At 55.5% G+C, this 25,464-nt stretch overlaps 1 protein-coding gene across 23 annotated transcripts in view; it reads left to right on the top strand.

Annotated features, from left to right (window-relative positions):
- The window catches only part of NRXN2 (neurexin 2), a 340,672-nt gene that overhangs the window by 8,415 nt on the left and 306,793 nt on the right, over positions 1-25,464 (top strand). For 22 of the 23 annotated variants that reach the window (XM_050958842.1, XM_050958853.1, XM_050958848.1 and 19 more), the window contains exon 2: positions 18,938-20,100. In XM_050958842.1, coding sequence (XP_050814799.1) covers positions 19,383-20,100 — 718 coding nt within the window. In that variant the 5' untranslated portion in view covers positions 18,938-19,382. Of the gene's footprint in view, positions 1-11,843; positions 11,891-18,937; positions 20,101-25,464 lie in introns of those variants that run through there. The other variant, XM_050958841.1, reaches the window with a different exon arrangement.

The raw sequence follows: 25,464 nt of genomic DNA, 5'->3' as shown, positions 1-25,464 counted from the left end.
GTAGCCTGTTGTAAAACTAGCCAGATATCTAGATGAGTTGATGTACCCCCTGGAAGACCTCAGTGTACCCCCAAGGGTACGTGGAGCCCTGGTTGAGAACCATTGGTCTAAAGCATCTTCCAGAATGGCAGCCGTCTGGCCTGGAGATGAGAACCTACCCCTGCCCTTGGGGGTTTGTTCCAGTGGTTAATCCCCCTCCCTTTTAAAAACTGGAGCCTTGTTTTAAATTAGAACGTGTCTGGCTTTCCGCTTCCAACCATTCTTGTGCTGCCTTCCTCGGCATTAGCGCCTTTGCTTCAGCGTAGCCTAAACCCATTCCCGACTGGCCTAAACAAAACTGAACTCCGCCTGGACATCCAGGTGCAAACTGGTATGCGACTGGGCCCAGACACAGCGCCTGTGAGACAGAGAAGAGAACCTACTGAAAGGTTGATTTCCTCTCCCTCCCTCTTGCGGTGAATAGTTGAGAAGAGTTCTCCTTGGAATATTTCACTCGAGGAGTTTTATCACTTCAGATAAAACAGCCCCACAAAAGCCCTGGAGAGCATTCTCCTTCTGTTGCTTTTCCTTATCATCTCGCTACAACGTTCCACCCAGGAGTTCAACTTTCTTTAATTCGCTCCAAATTCTGGCGTGTGTGCCTGCATGTTTATAAACCTGCTCGCTTGGCTATTGCTTTTTCTCCTTTTAAATTTCCTTCTGCTGCCCCTTTCCTCCAATTATAAAACAAAAGCCAGGGCTGTGACTAATTGATACATTTGAATGTTGCATAGAGGGGAAGAAAACCCCTCCTTCCCCCACGTCTTGTGCAATCTCTCGCCTTGTAGTTAACGGGTTTGTAATTTCTTTATAATTTTCCTTTCTTTAAAGTGGTGGCCCAGATAAATGTGATGGATAATTTCTTTCCCTGCAGCCAAAAGAAGGAGCAAAAAAACAAATCCCACAGACCCTTTCTGGCCTTAATTCAATAGCGCGCTCCCCCCTCCCTCCCAAAAGCACCAGATTTAATTTACAGTAGTTTCTGCGAGTATGGATTTGCACCTGATTTTGCAAACTGGCTTAAAAAGTGATCCTTTATTTGTAACCCACCCCCCAAACCTTCCCAGTTGTACGCAGCCTTGTAATCCAGCGTGATTGCTTTCCTGTGTGCAAGGCTTACTGCCAAAAAACCCTGGTATTTATATGACAGTGGCATGCAGATGCTTTGACCAAGATTGGGGCCCTGTCATGCCAGGTGCTGCACAGACCCATAGCGAGAGACTGTCCCTGTTCCCAGGAGCTTACAGTCTATTTAGACAAAAAGCAGGAAGGGAAACAGAGGCATGAAGATGGACTTACCCAGGGCCACCCAGAGGGGGGGACAAGTGGGGCAATTTATCCCCGGGCCCCGCAGGGGCCCCCATGAGAGTTTTTTGGGGCCCCTGGAGTGGGGTTCTTCACTCGCTCCGGGCCCCCGGAGCATCTTCCGCTCCGGGTCTTCGGCGGCAATTCGGCTGGAGGGGGTCCTTCCGCTCTGGGACCCGCCACTGAAGTGCTGGGTCTTTGGTGGCAATTCGGTGGCAGGGGACCCCCGCCGCTGAAGACCCCAGGCCCCTTGAATCCTCTGGGCAGCCCTGGACTTACCCAATGTCGGTAGCAGAGCCAGGAATAGAACCCAGGAGTCCTGACTCCCAGCCTCCCCCACTCTAACCCATCAGACTCCAATCCCCTCTGAGAACCAGGGCTTGAACCCCATCTTTGGAGTCCCCTCAGACCTCTGGCTTCAGGGGGTTCTGCAGAGCTGGGGCTGGAGTTAATTTAATGACTGCTAGTGGTGTCAGCTGGCTGATGCCCCAGCGAGTGCCTGGCTCTGCCCTCATCCCCTGCGAAGGAGAGGGACTCAGCTGCTTTGATTCTCCAAGACCTTGGCAGAGTCACTTAAGGACCAACTTAGAGCTGTGCGACCATTTCTGCCCATGTGTATGGCACTGGCAGAGTGTGGCACCTGTCTGCTCCCATCCTGGTGGCTGAGGGGGCAGCAGGCATTGTGGGCAGGGCTCAGCGAATTGTCCTAGGGTCCATCCTGTGGCTGCACCGATGGGAGAGTGGGGCTTGGGTGTCTCGTGCCCTGGCTGTTCCAGATGGCATGGGGGGCTGTTGCAGGGCAGGATGGCTGGATTGATGGGTCATTAGGGGGAGCTGCATTGGAGCTGCATGGGGTGCACCCTCCGCTCTGGCACCTCATGGCAGGAGTGCGGAGGACGTCATGTGGGTAGAAGCTGGCCCACCACCCAGTGTGGGAAGGGAGAATTGGTAACTGAAAGGGTATGAGCGAGATTTTGTTGCTGGGTTTGTCTGGCACTGGTAGAGCAATGCCATGAGGAGGAAGGGCACTGCAGGGGTGGAGCTATGGCACTGGAATGGCAGCTGACACTGGAAAGGGCATCATAGCACTGGAATGGCACTGCAAGAAGCTACCTATTTCACTAGTGGGGAGGTTCATGGGGCTTTGGAACTGCCTCATCTGGAGGAGTATAATCTCCCTGAGATCTCTACTCTTACTGGAATATCACTGCAGTGAAGATACTACATCTGAATGGGAGATGCATGGAGTGCTTCCAAGGCATTGCAGTGTGTGTGAGTGGAGGTATAATCCCGCATCATTGCAGTGGAATGGAGCTGCAGCGTGTGTGGGATTATAATCCCCTGGCATTGAAGTGGGCACTGAAATGGGGCTGCAGTGTGTGTGGGATTATAATCCTCCTGGAGCATGGGAATTTTGTGTCACCAGAAGAGATAGGCCTGTCGGGAGGGAGCAGACTGAATGCTGTTGGGAGGGGGTGCAGTGGGGCAGAACAAAGGGGAAGGGGACTAGCAGAGACCCCAAGAGTGGATGAATACAAAAGATCACAGAGTATCTCTCTCCTCTGTCTGTCAGGGCTGGGCATAGAGAAGCCAACATGGCCCCCTTGGATTCGTCTTGCCTGGCTAATGGGGGTGCAAATGCAGTGGCTCCTGCGAAGACCTGGGGTTAAAAGCTGCTGGCTAACATGGGTTAATAGCCCATCTTTGATCCTAGTGGGGCGGGTCCTTGGAGCTGTGACCCAAGGGGGTCAGAGGTCAGGGTTTATTTTAAGGAGTTCCCCAAAAAGCAACTTTTTAAGTCATAGTCTGACCGCTGTAGAACCCAGGAGTCCTGGCTTCCAGCCCCCCACCTCTAACCCACTATTCTTCCCAAGTTGGGGATAGAACCCAGGCATCCTGACTCCTAGCACTCTCTACTCTAACCCACTAGACCTCACTTCCCTCCCTGGAAGGTTTGATGTAGAGTCATTTCCCCCCTCCCCCTATCCTAATGCTCAGTCATGCACCAGGGGGCTGCTCTGGCAAAGTAATGTTATCCTTCCTGTAAGTGTTAGGGATCAGGGCCTTAGACTGTGACCTCTTGGGGGCAGTGCATGTCTCTTTACTTCCTATAATATTTGTGTCGATTTACAGTGCTGTGTAAAGCCAGTGTGTTAAATAGCCCTCCTGCGCTCCACCCCAGAGGTGGCTGCATTTCAGCCCAGACAAAGGGATCCCTGTATAAACAGCCCCCATGCCGAACCACCCCAAATGTGGCTGAATCTCAGCATTGGGTGGAGGATCCCTGTATGAACAGTCCCCCTGCTGTACCCCAGAGGCAGCTGCATTTCAGCACCCGAATCTCAGTGTTGTTGGGAGCGTGGAAGGCAACTGCAGCGGTGGTAAGGATGGCTTCTGCTTGTGTGGAATGGAGAGGGAGGGGGAGGCAGAGTCGGGTGCTGTATCGGGGGCAGTTGTAGGGAGGAGTACGGGGGGCTGTGTGCGGGGAATCCCCACGAATTCCATCTGCTGCCTGCAACAGAGCAGTTGCTGGGCTCCAAGTTATTTCAAGGCGGTTAATTACACACGCTGCGTGGATGGAAGAGCTCCTGCTTGCTGCTCAGACACAGCTGATGCGTTGGCGGTTCTCCAGTAATGATTGCACGGGGCAGCTTGGAGATGGGGTAGGGAGTGAAGACTGGGCACACTCGGTGCCTGGCATGGGCCCACCCTGGGGAGACCAGGCATGCTCAGTGCTTGGGCTCTGCGGCTCCGCTCCTCTCCTGGGTCCCAACAGGGTCACAGAGGAGGCCCAGCTGGTAAGGGAGCAGTGGTAGAGCATGCCCCTTCATGTCACCCACGGGTGCCCTTGCTGTGCCCTCCCCACCATCCCCCTTCCCCCTCAACAAGGGAAATTCACCACTCAAAAACTTGGTGACAGTAGCGAATGCAGAGCGATGGTGGCATTTTCTCTGCCATCTCCCTGTCCCCGCCGGGGACCTGAGGGCCGTGTGAAGAGGGCATGCTCACGGTATGCCCTCGCCCTGACTCACATACCAGTCGAGGGCTGAGCCAGCAGCCTGTGCTGCCTCTTTGCAGCTCCAGACCAGTCACTTGGTCTTAAGCACCATTTGGTCCTCCTTGCACTGGGACTTCCCTTTGCCCCAGTGCCTGCCTCAGGGGCTGCCTTTTGTGGCCTGATGGACAGGGCTCTACTCCCAGCTCAGCCATGGCCTGCTGGGTGACCTGGGATGAGTCATGCCACCGCTTTGTGCCTCAGTTCCCCCCCGTACAATGGGGATAATGAGGCTGACCTCCTTTGTAAAACACTTCAAGATCTAGGGATGAAAGGTGCAGAGCTCGGGCTGATGACGCTGTCGTGGGGCCAGCGCACTGTGGGCACTAACACAAAACTGGGCAGCGATGGGCACTGAGGACCAGCCTGGCTGCATCTCCTGCTGGCCACTGCTCCGGACCGCGCTAGGTGCTATACAGAACTAACAGACGGTCCCTGGCCTAGGGAGCCTGCAGTCTGAGGCCTGGCCTATGCTACAAATGTCTTTGGAATAAACATGATCTCCAGCCGACACGTTTGTGCCAGCAAACGCCCTTAGTGCAGAGGCAGCTAGGCTGGCGGAGCAAAGGTTTTACTGCTCCAGCTTGTTCCACACGGGCTGGGATACACCATTGTGTGTCGGGCTAACCTGGGTCCACACTGGAAGGGCTTTGCTGGTACCATACTGTGGCGGCATTCCTGGCATGGCACTTCTAGGGTGGACCTGGCCTAAGTGTAAGCCCAGAGACAACAGGTGGAGATAGCTGGACAGGGCAGTGCGATGCGACAGGCCGTGATCTCTGCACGCCAGCAGCCTCACCGTGGTCAAGTCTTGTGTAGCCACCGTGGCTCAAGAGGTGGCTTTGTGGATGCAACAGGGAGCTTGGCCCTGGTGGGTGGGGCAGTGTGGTTGGAAGGCCTAGTGCAGGGAGCGGGAGGAGGGCGCGAAGCTGTTTGAGGCTGAGTCTGTACAGCCCGTGGTGCAATAGGATCCTGGGCAATACAGCCATCAGGACGCATAGACTTGTGCTGGATGAGGGCAAGGTGTGTCCCAGTTCCGCTGCCAGCAGCAGGGGCAGAGAGTTAAGGTTGCCATGCAGTGTGGGTGGCAAACTTTTAACCCTCCCATAATCCAGGAAATGGGTCTAGCCACCCTCCATGCCCAATGGGGACCCTGACTTTGATCAGGTGTGTGTGTAGCTGTGCAGTGCCCAGAATGACGGGGGCCACAATCTCAGTTGAAGGGGTCTGTGCAACCCCTGGCACGATGGGGGCCCTGATAGCAGTCACAGGGGCCTGTATGATGCCTGGTCCGGCAGGGACCTCAACCTTGGTCAGGGTCTGTGCAGCACCTGGCACAACAGGGGCCCGACCTTGGTTGGGGTCCGTGCAGTGCTTGGTGGGATGGGCCCACCAATTCCCGCTGTGGCTTGTAGGCACTACCATCAAACGGGAAGCAGTTAAGACATGCCTCCCTTTCCTCACCCTGGGGGCCGATCTGGACTGATCTTGTTACCCTGAGGGCCCGTCTGTCTCATCTGCAATTGCTGGGGGAGCTCGGGGCTGGATTTAAAGGCCTTTCATTAAGAACGTCCTCACCCTTGATACCTTCCCCTCTGCTCCCATACGTCTGCGCTAACCGGTGATATTTTATTTATTACTGATCCCGGCAGGACAAGCTAAGCCCTAATCTGAGCTGACTGCAGCTGAATTATTGAGAGAGCCTCGTGTGTGTAAATATAAAAACAGGCGTCTCCTGCTTCCACGCCCAGGAGCTGGCCGGACAGCGCAGGGGTGTGTGTGCGGGGACCCCTTGCTTCAGGCCTTTTATAAGGGCATAAGAGATGAGGAATTGGTTTAAAGGCAGCATGGCACAGCGGGGTGGGCAGGGAAGTAGGGTGCAGGTAGGGTGACCAGATGTCCCGATTTTATAGGGACAGTCCCGATTTTTGGGTCTTTTTTCTTATATAGGCTCCTATTACCCCCCACTCCATCTCCTGATTTTTCACACTTGCTGTCTGGTCACCCTAGGTGCAGGACTCCTGGGTTCTATTCCTGGCTCAAGTCCTTTCCCACTCCCCAGCGTTGTCTGTTCAGACTGGGAGCTCTTGGGGCAGGGGCTGTCTCTCACTGTGGATCCGTGCTGTGCCTGGTGTGGTGAATGTCCCAGCTCGGTCACTCGGGGGGGGTGTAGTGCTCAGAACAATGGGGACCCTGATCCTGATTGGTGTGGGGGCCTGTATAGTGTAAGAGAGGGCCCCAGTTTCAGTTGGGGGCAGGGTCTGTGGGCACCTGCTTGTGTTGCAATCTCAGTTGGGAGGGGTCAGTCTGTACAGTGCAAGGGGGGCCCCAATCTCAGGCAGGGGGGGGGTCAATGTGGCACAAAGGGGGTGATCTTGGTTGGGAGAGACAGGGTCTGTACTGAGAAGGGGGAGGAGGCCTGACCTCAGTCAGTTGGAGGAAGGGGTCTGTGCTGAGAGGGGGGAGGGGGCCCCATCTTGGTCGGTGTGGGGAAGGGGTCTGCGCTGGGATGGGAGAGGCCCGATATTGGTTGGGGGGGAAGGAGTGTGTGGTGGGATGGGGGAGCAATCTGGGTTGGGAGGAAGGGTCAGTGCTGGGACCGGGGATGTGTGTGTCCGGATCTTGGTTGGGGGGTGGGAAGGGGTCTGTGCTGGGATGGGGGACCCGATCTCGGTCAGTGGGAGGAAGGTGTCAGTGCTGGGACTGGGGAAGGGGGGAGGTCTGGATCTTGGTCGGGGTCTGGGAAGGGGTCTGTGCTGGGACCACAGGGGTGATCTCGGTCAGGCAGTGGGAAGGGGTTTTTGCTGGGGGGGGCAGTCTTGTTCAGGGGGGAAGGGGTCTGTGCTGGGGGGATGGTCTCGGTCAGGGAGTGGGAAGGGGTCTGGGTTGAGGGGGACGATCTCGGTCGGTGGGGAGAAGGGGTCTGTGCTGGGGCAACGATCTCAGTTGGTGGGGTGAAGGGGTCTGTGCTGGGGCAACAATCTCAGTTGGTGGGGAGAAGGGGTCTGTGCTGGGGGGGTGGCCTCGGTCAGGGGGTGGGAAGGGGTCTGTGCTGAGGGAGTGGCCTCGGTTGGGGGGTGGGAAGGGGTCTGTGTTAAGGGGGACAATCTTGGTCTGTGCACTTGTCACGCATCCTGATTTCTGTGTGTGTCCCCAGAGGGGGGGGCTATGGCAGGGGGAGGCCCCCCTGGACAGGGACACATACGTGCGTGCACACACAGCTCCCCCCACGCGGCTGAGTCAGTCCTAAACCCTGGGTCCCCCCAGGGAGGACTGGGAAGCGCTGTCTCTGTGGCTGACTCAGTCCTGCTGCTGAGATCCACAAATAGTAAGGTGGGAGGGGTGGAGGTGGTGTAACAGGGGGATGGGAATGCAGGGGGCTGCTGTGATGGGGGACTCGTGGGCCCTGTCCTGCTAGGGACCGACCAGGCTGAGACCCAGCAAACTTGTCTCATGGATGGGGAATGGGTCAGGGTCAGTTCTGAGGCTCTGGAATATTGGCTGGACAATTCTCTCTTGGTGAACGCAGGGCATTTGGGGGCAGAGGGCAGAGTGTGTGTGTGTGTGTGTGTGAGAGAGAGAGAAAGGAGGGGGTGTGAAGAGTGTGTGTATATGAGGGGTGTGTGTGTGCTTGCATGGGAAGGTGGCCTAGCAACACCCCAAGTCTGTTCTGGGCCCAGCATGGCCAGGCTGGTGGTAACATACTTTTGTGGGGTGGCACTGTTCCTTGTTCCCTGAAATGAGATTTGGTGCCTCTCAGTTGCACCCAGACCTGACTGCTCTGTGTTTGCCCACCAAATGAGCTGTACCCCGGGGGGAGGGGTGTGACTCTCCCCACACCCCCATGCCAGGGCACAGGAATGAGATGGGGGGGTGAGCCAGCCCCCCCTTCCTTCCACTTTTTCTTCTGTCTCCCCCACTGCTGACTCTCCCTGCTTGGGTGCAGTGCCTGGGAGGGGCTAGAAACATGGACCAGCTGAGGTGTGAGTGGAGGGCAGGTGCCAGGGAGGGAGGTGCAGGGGATTTTGAGTCCCAGGCTGGAGAGGGCTAAAGTATGGGGCTCTTAACTGGGGGGAGCAGATTGGAAGATGGGGGAGCACTAGGGAGAGATCGGGGGTGGGAAATAGCTGAGACAGGGTTTTTTTGATCTGGGGTGGAAATGCCATATCCTAGTGACCCCAGGCAAGGATGGACTTTTCACAGCCAATCCTTTAATCTCCTGAATTATTGTGACACATATCAGATTTCCTGGGGTGGGAGGGGAGAGGGGTCTAGTGGGTAAGAGCGGGGGAGGGACTGGGAGGTAGGACTCCTGTGTTCTATTCTGAGGTCTGTCATGTACTCACAAGATCTTCCATAAAATGCAGCCATCTCTGGGGTGTGACTCAGCAGGTTTCTAACAGCCACATTGTATGGAGGAATTTTAAGGGCCTGTCAGGGGAGAGTGCCCCTTACTGAGCCCCTGACACCACTCCCTGCAGCACAGCACCCCCTAATGCCATGCTACATCAGCACTGATTGTGAGGGGAGAGAGCCCCCCCCTACTCTGCAGCACAGCACCCCCTAATGCTGTGCTGGGGCATTGGGGCCGGCACTGACTGCTGAGGAGAACACTAGCTTCCCCCCCTGCCCTTGGTGCGGTGGCCCGTGCATGCTGCGTAGGCTGGTGTCTTGGCCTGTGATGGGAGCGATGACAGCTGCTGATTGATCGCCCAGAGCTGCTCCCCCCGCTGTGCCCGCTACCCCAAGGGACTGCACTGATTAGTATTTATATTTTCTGCCTTTGCTGCAAGCTCTGTCTGTGAGAGTCAAAAGCAGTCACCTCCCTGTTTGGAAACCAGCTCTGGGAAGGGAGTGGGGTTTAGTGGTTAGAGCATGGTGGGGTCAGGACTCCTGGATTCTACTCCTGGCGCAGGGCTCTGTCTGCTAGAAGTCACCCCAAGGTTGCAGAGCTGCTGGATCCCCCCTTTCCCCGGTGCCAGTCTGCCACCGCGTGCCCTGGCTGCATTGCTAATTCTGGTGCCGCATGGCAGGATCAATTCAAGCTGCCGACCTCAACCTCCCTGGCTTCCGTTCCCCAGCCTGGCTGCGCCATGGGCCTAGGCTTTGCCCAGAACTCTGAGGAGGTATCGTGGAGCAGGGAGGGGTACCTCAGTGCCCACCCACACTTGGACAACCATACAGCCCCCCTCCATGGGCACATACCAGCTCTCAGTTTTGAGTCCCCTGAGGGGCAGTGGCTTTGAACTTGGGTGGCTGGGCTCATGGCTAGATGCAGCCCACAGGGGTGCCAGACTGTTTAATGCCTTCTCTGCATAGATGGAGTGAATTTCACACCCAGTACTAGGGCAGCCCAAGGACCATGCACCTCACCAACATCCCCCAAGACACAGGAGTCCTGACTCTCCGCTTTGCTCCTGCTCTATCCCATTAGATCCCACTCTCCTCCCAGAGCCAGGTATAGAACCCAGAAGTCCTGGCTCCAACCCCGCCTCCCCCTTATCCCACTTGACCCCACCTGCGTCCCAGAGCTGGAGGCAGAACCCAGGAGTCCTAGCTCCCACTTCCGTTCTTTACTTAGGGCTTAGGACTACTGGGTTCTATCCCTGGCTCTGGGAGGGGAGTGGGGTCTAGCAGGTTGGAGCCAGGGGGCTGGGAGCCAGGACTCCAGGTCATTACATTTTCATGCAGTTCAAGTGCTACCGAGTTCAGGATTTGGATTTCGGAATCACCCGGGCTCAGAGTCTAGTCGTGGGTGGGGCTGAGGGAGGCAATTCTATTACTGACCTAAACATAATTTGAGATTAATTAAAATTAACAGCACAAACTAAGTGCCTGACGCTACCCCCTCCACTGCCCCTTCCAGCCCCCCTGATGCTGCATCCTCCAAAGCCTTTTAATCACCCCTCCACTCCTACCCCCATTTCACAGAGATCAGTGTCTTTTTTGAGCGAGAAGGTGGTGGTTAAACCCCTCAGCTGGAAATGCGAGGAGATGGAATTGATGATGCCTTAGAGGGGAAAGCCCCCTCCCCCTCATTTCCCCTGAGCCAGCCTATCCCCCTGTGGCCAGATCAGAGCTGCCTCCTCCTTGGAGGGAAAGGCCCCGTGTCCCACTCCCCCATTTCTCTCCCAGGCCGCAGGGATCCCCGTGTTGCCGTTAGGTGTCCTGCTTGCCTTGTATTCACAGACAGTGGAGCCCGTGCTCCTCTGTTGAGTCAGGGCATGCGGGTGTGAAAGCAACAGCTTGGTGCTTAAATATGAAACAGGCAGCTGGGAACTCCGGCACCCTCACCCGTCTCTCACCACAGGGCCTGTTACGCACAGAGCAGGCGGATTCAGAAATGCATGTTGCTGTATGTACAATGGTTGTGCCAGAGTCCCCAGGCACTGCACCGATTCCCCCCTCTGCCTGCAATGGAGATTAGTGCTCCCATTGGGTCGGGCATTGCCTGGACTTCAAGTGAGATTGGGGCCCCTTCGGGCTGGGCACTGCACAGACCCTGACCGAGATCGGCCTGGGCGCTGCACAGGCCCTGACCCAGAGCAGGGGCCCTGTGGGGCTGGGCGCTGCACAGACCCTGACTGAGATCGGCCCAGGCGCTGCACAGTCCCTGACCCAGAGTGGGGACCCCATGGGACTGGACGCTGCACAGACTCTGACTGAGATCAGCCTGGGCGCTGCACAATCCCTGACCCAGAGCGGGGGCCCCGTGGGGCTGGGCACTGCACAGACCCAGACTGAGATCCGCTCAGGCGCTGCACAGTCCCTTACCCAGAGCGGGGGCCCTGTGGGGCTGGGCGCTGCACAGACCCTAACTGAGATCGGCCCGGGCGCTGCATGGTCTGATGCGGAGCAGGGAGTGGGGGATATCTGGGCTAGATGGGCCCTTGGCAGAAGTCTGGGGGTTATTAGCTCTCCCTGGAGGCGATCTGTCCAACGCTCCCTACACCCAGGTCTCCTCCTCTGCTTGACCTTCAAGGCGCCCTGCATTGGCAGTGCTGAGCACCGATCGATGCCTGCCCTGGCTGTGCTTGGGATTAGCGAGACACTGTTTGCTGGGGCTGTGGGACTTTAGCGTCCCTAGGTCGGGATCCCTCCCTCTTTACTGCCCCCTTGCTCCCACCCAGCATTCCCCTCCCCTCTTCGCTCCCTTCCCACCCTGGGCTCCGGCCATGTTAGCTATAGAAAATAAATGAAGAATGTCAGCACTTCTAGAGGGCCCAGAAATGTCACCTTGAGCCAGAAGTCCTGGCTCTCTATCCCCCTTCTCTAACTGGGAGACTTGCTCCCTTCCCAGAGCTGGGGAAAGAAAGAACCCAGGAATCCTGTAGTAAAGTGGTCATCATGAGGTTAACGGGGTTCTTCCTGACTGCCATGGTTGGGAGCCAGGCTCCACTCCTCCCAGGCTTCCTGTTTATCTTGTGAGTGTTTTCCCCCCGCCCTGGTGTTTAGCTGAATAAAGCAACACCATTCCCAGCCTGCAGAACTGTAAGTAGTGTGTGTGTCTCCTGCACTGAGCCATCTCTTCACAAGGCCTGATTCCCAGTCCCACCAACCTTCCAGGGCTGTCCAGAGGATTGAGGGGGTCTGGGGCAAAGCGATTTCGGGGGCCCCTTCCATAAAAAAAAGTTGCAATAGTATAGGATACTATATTCTCATGGGGGCCCCTGTGGGGCCCGGGGCAAATTGCCCCACTTGCCTTCCACCGGGTGGCCCTGCAACCCTCTCCTCTCCAAGAGCCAGAAGAGAACCCAGGAATCCTGACTCCCAGCCCCCTGCTCTAACTACTGTATCCCACTGCCCTCCCAACTGGATTACTTGAAGCATCTGGCCGAAGTAAGACCCAGCAGACCATGTTGTTTACCCTGTTGTTGAAATAGGAGGGGGAGGCCCTGGAAGCTGGTGTTGGGGGCTGGCAGTTTGGGGTTGAGGTTAGGGCTGGGGACTTGTGGGTGGGGGGAAGGCCCGAAAGGGGGACAGTTTGTGTGTGTGTGTGAGGGGAGGATGGGATGGGTCAGAGGCCTGACAAAGGACTGGGGTGTGTGATCGGGGGATGCAGTGGCCATGGAAGCCTGGCAGGGGGTTGGATTTGGGGGGGATAGGCCCAGCAGGGGATCAGAGTGTATGAAGGGGAGGCCTGGCAGGGGGTTGGGGTGTGTGAGGTGGGGATGAGATTGGAGGGGAGGCCCAGCAGGGGGTTGGGGTGTGTGTGGGGAGGATGGGATGGAGGGGAGGCCTGGCAGGGTGCGTGAGTGGGGATGGAATTGGGGGTAGGTCCAGCAGGGGGTTGGGGTGTGTGTGGGGAGGATGGGATGGGTGGGAGGCCTGGCAGGGTACGTGAGGGGGAGATGGGGGGAGGTCTGGCAGAGGATTGGGGTGTGTGAAAGGGGGATGGGGGAGGTCCAGTGGGGGTCGGTGTGTGTGTGTGGGAGAAGGAGGAGGGAGGCCCAGCAGGGGGTTGGGGTGTGTATGGAGGAGGAGGTGGAAAGAGGCCCAGTGGGGGTCGGTGTGTGTGTGTGAGTGGGGGATGGGGTGTTGGGCAGGGTGGGACGGGGGTTGGAGGGGCTGGGGTGGGAGGAGCCCTGGGTTCTGGCTGCGGGGTGTGATGGAAGCAGAGGGATTTGGGGAGGCAGCATGTCCAGGCACGGTGCTCGCCTGGCTTGGGGCAGTGTGTGGCTGGCAGCACTCGGGGATCTGGGGGGGAGACGGCTCTTCACACGTGTCTGAGCAGCCTGCCCGCCTGCCCTAATGCAAGGAGACACCCTTGGGCTGGAGGCAGTAGACTGGAGCGACTGTGTGGGGGTGGGACAGGGGATGCTGGACTCCTGGGTTCCTGTCTTCCTCCTCCGTTAGAGGTGACTCCCCCTATGGCCAAGAATTCCTCCAGGAGCAGGTTCTCTGGACACTGCTCCCTTACCCCTCCTCCCCTGATCACAGCCCCTCAGGTTTAGCTATTTTAAAACTATTTCTTTGCCCTGCACAGGACTCCTGGGTTCCTTGCCCAGTTCTGGGAGGGAAGTGGGGGCCAGTGGGTTAGAGCAGGGAATGAGATGCTCTAGGCTGGGGATGGCCCTGTGCTCTGTGCCCCTCAGGGTAGGTTCTTACCCCTATGGTGGAAGCCAGTGGAGGTTATGGCATTGGGCTGGCATGACGGCAGCTTTTATTAAGAGCTGCCTGGTAAACGTGTAGTGTGAAGGCCACTCGCTGTGTCCATGCTGCGCTGGGAGGGCAGGGTAAATAAATCAGCCCAGGTACTGGTAGGCTGGATGGTCCCCGTGTTAGCTAGCCCTAAGCACCTATACCATGTTGTTGCGAGGTGGGGGGTGGGAGGAAGGAGTAACAGAGGCATAGGCAAGGGGAAAGAAGTGGATGAGATGGGGTAGAACCTGATTTCCCCCCTGCTCTAACCACTAGTCCCCATTGCCCTCTCAGAGCTGAGAATGGATCCCAGGAGTGCTGATGCTCAGTTCCCTCCCCCTTCACACTGGTGTTACCTGTGTGCGTGTGCCATGGATAGCATGATACATGATGGAGTCTGCTGGTGTGTTCCCCGCTGTGAGGGATTTGTCCTGCTGAGGCGTGTGTGTGTGTGTGTGTGTGTGCACGCGCAACTGGATGTGATGGGGGGGGGCTGCTGTTTTTGTGCAGGCATGTGCTTGCACAGGGTCTTGGCTGTGTTGCATGTGTGTGGCCTTGCACAGGATGATGGGGCTACAGGGGCAGGGAGAGGTGGGCTCACATGAGGCTCTGGCCATGTGCACGTGTGTGTGAGTGCGTGTCCTTGCATGGGGTGATGTGACTGTGGGAGCACATCTGTGTGTGGACTCACAGCAGGCTCTGGCTATGTGCACTCACACATGTGTCCTTGCATGAGGCAATGTGACTGCATGTGCATGTACCTGTGCAAGCTCCTATGGTACTTCTTGAGCCCATAAATGTGTGCTCACACAAGACTGGCCCTGCTCACAGTTGCTTGTCTCTGGAGCTGCTCCTTGCATACCATGCTGAGAGGCTGGCAGCCCCTGTTGCAGGATGCTGCCCTGCAACCCGGCTCAGAAACAAGGATGAGGGGAGGGACAGAGATCCCTGCCTGTGGGATCCAAAGGACGTTGTGTCCCCTGAACTCCCTGCGCTGGCCTAGCTGCCCAGCACAGAGCCGGGCTGGCAGAGCCTGCGGGGCTGGCAGAGTAGAGCGCATGAGCATGGGGTCCTTCGTACTTGTCTGCACACGCTCGGCGACACGCTTAATCTGAAGTGACACCCCAGGGCTGCCGTACCATGTTGGAACTGTGATACTGAGGATGTTACGGGGCCAGGGACTCATACCTCTCCAAGCAGATCCATGAAGATGGGAACTGGTGTGGCAGAGTGGCTCAGGGGCCCAATCTTGGACTCCCAGGATCCCTGCAAGGGACAGCACCCACCCCTCTACACTTGATGCAGTGCTGCTTACCTATGGAACTTCCTGCTACATGATTTTGTTATAACCATCTTTGGGATCTTGGCACCTCAAGGTCAAAGCACAGTACCCACAACCTGAAGGATGGGCTGCTGGGGATAGTGTGCTGGACTGGGAGCCAGGACTCCTGGGTTCTAGCCCTGGCTCTGCCGCTGAGCTTGGGCCGGTCCCTTTGCCTCTTGGAGCCACTGTTTCCCCTCCTCTCTTTTATCTATTTAAACAGTGAACTCTTTGGGGTGGGGATTGTTTATCAATGTATGTCTACACAGCCCCTGGTGCAGCAGGGTCCTGGTCTCAATCGGTGCACCCCGTGGCATGTCTGGGCTCTGATCTCAGCTGACACCAGTGCAAATAATAATGTGTCAACTCTTCTTAGCATTTACTTGCCCAGGATTTAAGTGATGGCTGTTCCTGGCTCAGTGGTGTAATTCTACTTGTTGTGCTGTGCTTAGACACCCAGGGTGCTATGATCCGGAGAGGAAGAATGAGAATTGTTTGATCATTTTCTTGTAGCAAGGAGTTCCTCAGGTGAACGATGCAGCACTGAGAGCCTGTTAGACAAGGGCCGGTGGGGATTTCACTCAAAGTTAATTGGATGTTGCTGCTGGCACCAATCTTGTTTTGCATCTGTGTGCATAGTGGGATGTTTATTTGATGTACCTTAAACTTAATCAAGACCATACTGCTCTTGACCCTGATTTGAGGTCAGGAATATATTGCAATCCAAGCTTCATGGCATGAATCCTAGTTGTATTTCTCCTAATTCCCCAGAAGAGCTGGGTGGAAGGAGGCCTTTGTGATTAGGGCACTGGGACTCAGGACTCCTGGGTTCAATTCCCAGATCTGCCACAGACTCCTCCCTGAACCCAGGAGTCCTGACTCCTCCTCCCCCGCTCTAACACACTGGACCCCACTTCACTCCCAGAGCTGGAAATAGAGACCAGGCATCCTGATTCCCAGCCCCCCTCTCTCTAATCCAGTAAACTGCACTCCCCTCCCAGAGGAAGATAGAACTGAGGCCTCCCGTCCCTCCCCCACAATTCACTGTGAAAAACCAGCCCCCATGTTCATTCTTCCCCATCCCGTGTTTGCGACTGCATTGCTCCAAACCGTGGCTGCATGGAGAGCCTTCTCTCTCCCTGCAGGCCACCACCTGGCTGGTGGGAATGTGACCCCATCACTCTGGGCAGCAGGAATCAATAGTTAATTAATTTCCTCCTCTAAAATAGACAAGGGAGGTGGGGATAGTGAGGGGGCTGGGAGTAGAGGGTGCGGATGGTAAGGGGGGACAGAGGGCGAGAGGGAGGAGGAGGAGGGGGGGGATTGTAGGGAAGGAAGTGGGATGGTAAGGGGGGGGGTGCAAGGGTGAGGAGAGATGGAGGTTGAGAGGATGAGTTAGGGGAGTGAGAAGCACAGGGAGGAAGTTTGCCTGAATCCAACCCTCCGCTTCAGTCTCATCCCTTGGTGCAGTCTGCTGGGATTTGGTGGGGGCAGAAAAAACTACCCTATACACCTGAGCAACTGAGAGGAGATGATGGCGCTGAGGAGGGAGAATCGTGGGGCTCAGAGCCCAGCCCCCCAGCACACTGCTCAGGCATCAATCAGTGCCTCCCCTCGCACAGGTGCAGCATTTAATGTGATTGGCTAATTATGCAGCGCATGCTAATGGCCCCCATTACCCAATGAGGGGCACAGACGAGGCACAGTTATAAATAACCTGCCGTACCTCATTTGCATGATGCCATATCCCCAGTGCCGTGTTACCGCGGAAACCACCCCTTCCCCCACCCCATTTACATTTGTTCTTTTAATAGATTTTTGGGGTGACAGGGTGTTAATGAGGATTGGTTGCCATGGTCGCTGGGTAGGGGTAACAGGTTCAACCAGTGGGCCCATCCACCCCAGTATCTCACCTCCTGCCACCTTGCATCAGACCCCATGGGCCCATCCAGCCTGATATTCCCTGCCCCACCCCCAGATAAGACCCATGGGTCCATCCAGTCCCTGCTGTCCCCAATCAGACCTACTCTCTGTTCCCCTCTGCCCCACCCCCTCCTCTTTCTGCTCCCTTCACCCCTCACCATGCCCCCCTCTGCCTATAGTATGCCAGTGGTGGGTGGGTTATAAATAATGCCTGACTGGCAGCACAGTGATGGGATGCAGATTGTGGCAGGGGGGAGGGGAAGGCTGTAAATGGCATATGGCCCACGGGGAGGGTCTGATCAAATAACATGGTGGTGAGGACTGGTCTGTGCAAATAACGGGGTGGGCTGGGATTGTCCCTGTGCAAATAAGCCAGTGTCTGCAGGAGGGTTGGCAGGAGCTGCCCTAGTCCCCTGGAGGTTGGCATCGAAGGCAACTCTGGTCACCTACCCCTGGAACAACCAGGGGCTTGGGCCCTGTGCAAAGAACAGTGGCTGGGAGAGCAGTCGGCACTGGGCCTTCAGCATGGCTGCTTGGGGGGCAGATGTCAGAACAAGTCCAAAGGGAGGGTGCAGGAGCAAGGAGTAAACTGAGGGGAGGAGGGAGCAGCATCTGTCCCTATGATAATGGTATGGCCTGCTCTACCCCTCCCCCATCCTCCCTGTGAGAATAATATGACCTGCTCCCTCCTCCCCCCATCCTTGCTGTGAGAATGGTACAGCCTGCTCCCGCCTCTCTCTCTCTCTCTCTCTCTCCTGTGAGAATGGTATGGCCTTCTCCCACCTCTTCACCTTCCTTCTCATTGTGAGAATGGTACTGCCTGCTCCCACATCTCTCTGTCCCCCATCCCCGTCCTCCCTGTGAGAATAGTATGACCAGTTCCCTCCTTCCGACCCATCCTCACTATGAGAATCGTATGGCTTGCTCCCTCCTCTCCCCCTCATCTTTGCTATGAGAATGGTATGGCCTACTCCCTTCTCTCCTCACTGTAAGAATGGTATGGCCTGGTCCCACCACTCCACCCTTCTCTCTGTGAGACTGGTACAGCCTGCTCCTGTCTCTTCCCCCCCTTGCTGTGAGAATGGTATGGTCTGCTCCTGCCTCTCCCCTCCCTTCACTGTGAGAATGGTATAGTCTGCTCCCGCCTTTTCACCTTCCTCCTCACTGTGAGAGTGGTACAGCTTGCCCATCCTCACTGTTAGAATAGTATGACCTGCTCCCTCCTTCCCATCCATTCTTGGTGTGAGAATATGACCTGTGCCCTCCTTCCCCACCATCCTTGCTGTGAGAATGGTATGGCCTGCTCCTGCCTCTCCCCCCTTGTCCTTGCTATGAAAATGGTACAGCCTGCTCCGCCTCTTCACTTCTCTCCTCGCTGTGAGAATGGTACAGCCTGCTCCCACCTGTGTCTCTCTCTGGCCTTGGCTACACTGGCGCTTTACAGCGCTGCAACTTTCTCGCTCGGGTTGTGAAAAAAACACCCCCTGAGCGCTGCAAGATACAGCGCTGCAAAGCGCCAGTGTGAACAGTGCAGCAGCGCTGGGAGCACGGCTCCCCGCGCTGCAAGCTAATCCCCATGGGGAGGTGGAGTACGTGCAGCGCTGGGAGAGCTCTTTCCCAGCGCTGGTGCTGCGACCACACTCGCACTTCAAAGCGCTGCCGAAGTTTCGAGTGTAGCCACACCCTCTCTGTGAGAATGGTAAGGCCTGCTCCCTCCTTTCCACCTGTCTTCTCTGTGAGAATAGTATGATCTGCTCCCTCTCCCTGTGAGAAAGGTACAGCCTGCTCCCACCTCTCCCCTCCCCTCCCTGTGAGAATGGTATGGCCTGCTTCCTCTTCCCTCTCCCCTACCCAAAATCCTGTTGGATGGGAGTGGGGGTGCTACTTGGTCTCCTGTGTCAGCTCTGATTGGCCACCCTCCCACAGTAGGTGGGGAGAGTGGGGAAAAGCAACCAATCAGAGGAGGTTCTGGGCTGGAACTACTATAAGAAGAGGAATTTCTGGCACGAGTAGCCAGCCCTAGGGTTAGGGGAGGGGGTGTTCCCTGAATGCCTGGGTTCAGCCCCCGGCTATGGGAAGGTGGGCTGTGTTGTATTAACCCTTTGGTGCACATGGCCTGGCCTCACCTGTCTCCTCTCTCTCTCTCCTCACAGCTCCTCCCTCCTGTGACGTGACGCTGGAGCCAGGCTGAGCACGCCCTGTGGGTGCGGCTGGCTCTGCACCCCGCCGGAGGAGGATGCTGTAACTTGCTGGAGCTGGACCTGGACCTGGAGCCTGTGATTGGTGGAGGCTGGGTGGGGGGAGGGGGTTGACTTGACAGGGGCCCTGGATTTGTTCTCTCTGACTTCTGGATATTTGGATTCTGGCATCCCATTGCCCCTTGTCATTGAGCAGCAGTGAAAGGCCCCCATCCTCCCTCTGAGCGGAGCCCCCCACTCATCTGCACCTGCTCCCTGGCCTCCAAGGAAGCCACTGCACCCCAACCCTGCCTGCCCCTCCCTCCCCCCATCCAGCTGCCTGCCCCCCCCATGAGGATCTGAGGCTGTGGTAGTGGGGGGGCGGTGCCCAGCATTTGCCTTGAGGGGGGGGCAGGGACAGATGCGAGTGGGCACCATGGCCAGACTGCTGCCCTTGGTGCTGCTGCTGGGTGCCCTGCTGGGCCCTGGGGCTGGCGGGGCGGCACTGGAGTTTGGTGGCACCACGGGGCAGTGGGCCCGCTATGCCCGCTGGGATGCCAGCTCTTTGGGGGAGCTGAGCTTTAGCCTGAAGACAAACGTCTCACGGGCGCTGGTGCTTTACTTGGACGATGGGGGGAACTGCGACTTCCTGGAGCTCATGATCGCTGATGGGCGCCTGCGCCTGCGTTTCACCATCTCCTGTGCTGAGCCTGCCAAGCTGCACCTGGAGACGCCTGTGGATGATGACCGTTGGCACATGGTGCTCCTGACCCGCAACTACCGAGGGACCATGCTGGTGGTGGACGGTGAGGCCAAGGTGGCTGAGGTCAAGTCCAAGCGGCGGGACATGGCAGTGGAGAGCGACCTCTTTGTGGGGGGGATCCCGCCCGACGTGCGCCTCTCGGCGCTTACCCTGAGCACTGTCAAGTACGAAGTGCCCTTCAAGGGGCTGGTGGCCAACCTCAAGGTGGGCGACACACCGCCAGCCCTGCTGGGCAGCCAGGGTATCCGCAGTGACACGGAGTACCTGTGCACCAAGCAGAATCCCTGTGCCCATGGGGGGCTCTGCAGCGTGCTGAATGGCGAGGTGCAGTGCGACTGCAGTATGACCGGCTTCCAGGGCAAGTTCTGCAGCGAAGGTGAGAAGCCAGGGGACAGGAGGGGAGGGTGAGGGTTTGGAGCAGGGGTGTGGCCCAGATGGCTCACTGTCCCTCCCCAGAGTGGGGGCATTGCTCTAGGGACAGGCTGGGCAGCAGCAGAGAGAGTGTGACCCTCCCACACCCTCACAGCATGCTCTCCCCTTTCCCAGAGTGGTGCCGGCAGAGAAGGGCTTGGACTTGTCTGTTGCATCAGCCCTTGGCCTCTGCTTTATGCCACCAGGAGCCTGGCTGAGCTGTCACAGCTGTGGCGCCTGACTGGCCAGGATGGGCTCTGTGCAACCCAAGAGAGTGTTTGGGGTGCTGGCCCCTTGCCTATGCTGTGGGGTCTGGCCCCATCTTTGGGCCTGGCCCCATCTCTTCTTTGGCAGCTTCTATCAGGGGATTCAGAGGAGGGGACAGGGATGGACAGGCTGCAGGCTGGAGCCTTTAGGGATGTCACTTTGTGGGGAGCTTATTTCTTTTATTATCGGGGTTTGTTTGTGGGTGTTGCTGTTCTGTGCTGGTTGTTGAGGCTTTTAAGGTTAGAGCATGGGGCTGGGAGCCAGGACTCATGGGTTCTATGTCAGGTGTGTGAGGGGAGCGGAGTCCAGTGGTTATAGAGGCTGGGTTGCTGGAGTGGGGGAGTCTCTGGCTTAGGTTGGTGGTCGGGAACTGGGTTGTATTGGCTTGGGGATGACACTTTACCAGCTTAGCCTGATGAAGTTTGGCTCCTGGCCTACTGGGTGTCCTGGGGCAAGTCACTTCCCCCTCTGTGCCGCAGTTCCCTAATCTGTAAAATGCAGGGAATAATCTGACTGTGTGTGTCTGGGCAGCAGCTGGTCTGACGGGATCCCTGACCTCGGTGTGGGGGCAGGGTGGGTCAGTTCAGTGCCTCCCTGACAGGGGCCCCGAGCTCAGTGTGGGGTGGATCCGTGCAGCGTCTGACTTGACGGGGGCCCTGAACTCAGTTGGGAGACTTTTAGTGCTATTGTGAGATCCGGCAGGTTCAGGGGTACCAGGCTGGCTTGTGTGTTGTCCACCTCATGCTCAGTGCAGCTCTAGGATCAGCCCCTGCCCTGGGCAGTTTGTTTTCTCAGTAGATGAAGGAAGGATGATTATCCCGTTTTACAAATGGGGAAACTGAGGCACAGGGTGATGACAGGTAGGAACTGAGCCCAGATGTACCAAGTCCCTCCTCCTTCCCTAAGCCTGAGTGGCCCTGGAGGTCACTGTGAATGTGTGAAATGGACCAGCATGCCCGAAGTCAGTATCTGCTTTGGGAATGCAGTGGCCAGTCGCTGTTTAGAGAGGGGTGAACTGGTGCTCAGCTGGCCCAGCTGGCAGCACCGTTGGGGTGGGTGCGTTCTAACTGGGGAGCGAGCAGGTAACTAAGGTCAAATGGCTGCATTTCATGGGGACATCAAATTGTAACATCAGTGTTATCAGGCTACTTGGGAACAAACTACTCAACAGGGCTCTGCACTGTGCCAGGCATGTTTATACACACTGTCCCCCCATGCATTTGTGCTCTCCTTGTGCCAGTTGGAAGAAACCCCCTTCCCTGTGACCAGGAGTGGGGTCCCCATCACACGGCGCAGATACACACTGACAGGCCACGCCCCAAAGAGCTCACAGACGAAATAGACAAAAGGTGGTGATGGGTAAACTGAGGCATCGAGCGGGAAGAGACTTGTCCAAGGTTGGGGCGGAGCTGGGGATACAACCCAGGATTCCTGACTCCCAGTCCAGTGCCCAGCCACTGCAATCTGCTGTCTCCCCAGAAATGGCAAAAGAGGGTTTACGCTGGTGAGAGCAGAGATCACAGAGCTGGGGAGCATTTGGCTGGGGCAGGGTGCTGGAGGGATCCATAGTGAGGATCGGACAGAGAAGGGAGACAGGAGCTTAGGAACAGACTGGATCAGATCCATAAGCCCACCCAGCATCGTCTTCATCCACCCCCCCATTTGCTACCCTCAATCGGACCTGATGCCTGCCCAGCCTGGTATCACCCCACCTGTCAAGGCTGATTCCCCACTTTGGCAGGTTGAGTACAGAAGGTGGGGGCCTGCAAAGATTCGAAAAATTAATACTTGACACTCCAGGCTGGTATTAAACTCCCAAGGTCACAGCTTCTCTCTGACCTTGGATGGGTAGATGCTGCCACCACCCAAGTGCATAAAACCCCTTTGGACCCAGGAAGGCACACTTGGGAATTCATCCCTATGGGGTACCCTCAAGCCCTTTCAGCCCTCCTCCAGGGAGGAGCTGAGAAATAAAAACAGAAGAAATCAGCTGTTGCCACCAGCTAATTAAACAACATGTGCACAAACCTCTTAGGACACAACCCCACCCCAATCCTGTTCTTAAAAAAGGTAAATTTTTATTAAAACCGAAAAGAAAGAAAATACATCTGGAACTTAGGTTATTGCTAGATTTAAAAAGAGCAAATATAATTAAGCATCAAGAATGGTTTTCTTGAGGTCCAGCTTAATGGTTACAAGCAAAACAAAAGCATTTGGGGGTTAGCACAGAGGAGTTCACAAACCAATAAGGGGGGGAAAAAAAGAGAAACCTAATTGTGTCTTCCTAGACATTCCCTGATCTACTTACATATCTGGAGGTTTCAAATAAGCAGTCTCTAGGTATGATCTGATGGTTTTTCATACCTGGCTTAAAGCTTCCTGGAGCATAGTTCAGCCCTGTTCCTGCTGTGTGTTTTCTGTCCCTGGAGAACAACAACAGACAGACAAAGGGAAAGTTTTTTTTCCCCAATTTTAAAAAGTTCTAGCCCTGCCATTGGCTCTTTTGGTCAGGTGCCCACTCTCTTCCTTTTGCCTATGGGCTTATTTAACCCTTTACAGGTAAAGCAAGTAGAGAACAGCTACTAACAGGGATTTTACAGCTGACTGGGTGCCCATAAAAGGGAGACCCGGCCACTTTATTTATCATGCGCCCCCCCCCCCCCAAAAAAAAAAAAAAATAAAAATCACAGACGGTGCTGGCCAGCCTGGTTCAGGTCGGGTCCGCACCAAGTGGGATTTCTTCCTGGAGGTTTAGGAAACAGAGTTAATAAGATACATGCACCTCTAATTTTACTACTAATTACATGAAGAACTAGTATTTTTCACATTTCGAGGACTACAATGACTTAGAATACAGGGACGTTTTTACCCGGCTGATTCTGGGAAACCTTCCCAGGAGAGTGCATCAGCTACTTTGTTAGAGGCTCCCTAAATGTGTTATATTTTAAAATCAAAGTCTTGAAGAGCTAGACTCTACCGAAGAAGTTTTTTGTTAGTTTTTTTTTTTTTTTGACTGTGTGAAGCCACTTCAGTGCAGCACAGTTAGTCTGCAGGTGGAAATGGCATCCCCAAATGTATAGGCGTAGCTTCTCCAAAGCATACACAATGGCATATCATTCTTTTTCTGAGACTGAGCAGTGGCTTTACTTCTCAGAAAGTTTTTTGCTGAGAAACACGACAGGATGAAATTGTTGATCTGGTCCTTTCTGCATTAAAACTGCTCCTATACCACACTTGGAAGCATCTGTGGTTATGACGAAAGGTTGGTTGAAGTCCAGGGCCCTCAGTACAAGGTCAGACATAAGGATCGCCTTAAGCTGGTTAAAGGCTTTCTGACACTTCTTAGTCCACTGAACTGCATTTGGTTGTTTTTTTTTTCCTGGTCAGGTCTGTCATTGGGGGGCAATTTGGCTGTAGTGTGGTACAAATCGTCGGTAATTCCTGGCCAAGCCCAAGAAGGATTGGACCTGCTTCTTTGACTTAGGGACAGGCCAATTTTGGATAGCATTTACCTTAGCCGGGGGATTGATAGTTCCTTGACCCACCTGGTGTCCAAGGTACGTTACCCTGTTTAGGCCTATTTGATATTTTCTGGCCTTACCAGTTAATCCTGCCTCCCTTATGCACTGAAAGACAGCTTGGAGGTGTTCCAGGTGTTCTGCCCACGAATCTGAGAATATTGCCACATCATCAAGATAGGCTACTGCAAATTCCCCAAGTCCAGCCAGAAGGTTATCTACCAATCTCTGGAAGGTTGCGGATGCATTTCGCAATGCGAAAGGGAGCACATTAAAGTCATACAGCCCTACATGGGTGATGAAGGCTGACCTTTTCATGGCAGGGTCATCTAGTGGCACTTCCCAATCCCCCTTGGTTAAGTCTAAGGTGGAAATGAACTGGGCACATCCCAGTTACTCCAATAGCTCATCTGTGTGTGGCATTGGATAGTTTTCTGGGCAAGTTACAGCATTTAGCTTATGGTAGTCCATACAAAAGCAGATTTCCCTATCTGGTTTGGGAACCAGAACCACTGGAGAGGCCCATGCACTCTCAGAGGGGCGGATTACACCCATCTGTAACATGTCCTTGATCTCCCTTTCAATTGCGGTTTTGGCTTGAGGAGCCATCTGGTAGGGTTGGGCTCTAATTGGGCAAGCATCACCTGTGTCAATGGAGTGGTATGCCCATGCAGTCCATCCTGGGGTGGTTGTAAACATTGTCACGAAGCTGGTGCATAGCTCCTGGATTTGCTGTCGCTGCTTACGCCCAAGGGTGATGGAAAGGCTCATCTCTTCTATGCCACCGTTGCTTTTTCCTTCGTAGTAGACTCCTTCAGGCCACTCAGTGTCATCTCTCTCCTGGGCTATAAACTGGAGAACCTTGATTTCTCAGGAATAAAAAGGCTTTAGAGGATTAACATGGTATACTTTTAAGTTTTAGGGCAGGGTCTGGGAACGTATGAGGTAATTAACAGCTCCCAGGTGCTCTTGGACCATAAATGGCCCCTCCCACGACGCTTCCATCTTATTGACCTGGAGCGCTTTCAGAACCATGACTTGTTCACCTACTTTGAAGGAACACTCTCTGGCATGTTTATCACACCAGGCCCTTTGCCCTTGTTAAGCATCCTGTAAGTTTTCTCGAGCAAGAGCTAGAGAGTCCTTGAGGGTGTTTTACAGGTTGGTTACAAAGTCCAAAATGTTAGCTCCTGGAGAAGATGTAACCCCGTCCCATTGCTGCTTCATCAACTGTTATGGCCCCTTAACTTCGTGGCCATAAACGAGTTTAAAGGGTGAAAACCCCAAACTGAGATGTGGTACAGCCCTGGAGGCAAAGAGAAACTGCTGCAATACTAGGTCACGATCATTGGAGTGCTTATTCAGGAATTTACGTATTATGGCCCCCAAGTCCCATTAAACTTGTCCACTAGGCCATTTGTTTGATGGTGGTAAGGGATGGCCACCAAGTGGTTTACCCCATGAATTTCCCAAAGACGTTTCATAGTCCCTGCCAGAAAGTTACTTCCCGAATCCGTAAGGGTGTCTGAGGGCCAACCTACACT

The sequence above is a fragment of the Gopherus flavomarginatus genome, chromosome 6 (genome assembly GCF_025201925.1).
Source record: "Gopherus flavomarginatus isolate rGopFla2 chromosome 6, rGopFla2.mat.asm, whole genome shotgun sequence".
Taxonomy (NCBI): domain Eukaryota; kingdom Metazoa; phylum Chordata; order Testudines; family Testudinidae; genus Gopherus; species Gopherus flavomarginatus.
The sequence above is the reverse complement of the archived record's forward strand: the minus strand, read 5'-3'. Positions and strand labels throughout refer to the sequence as shown.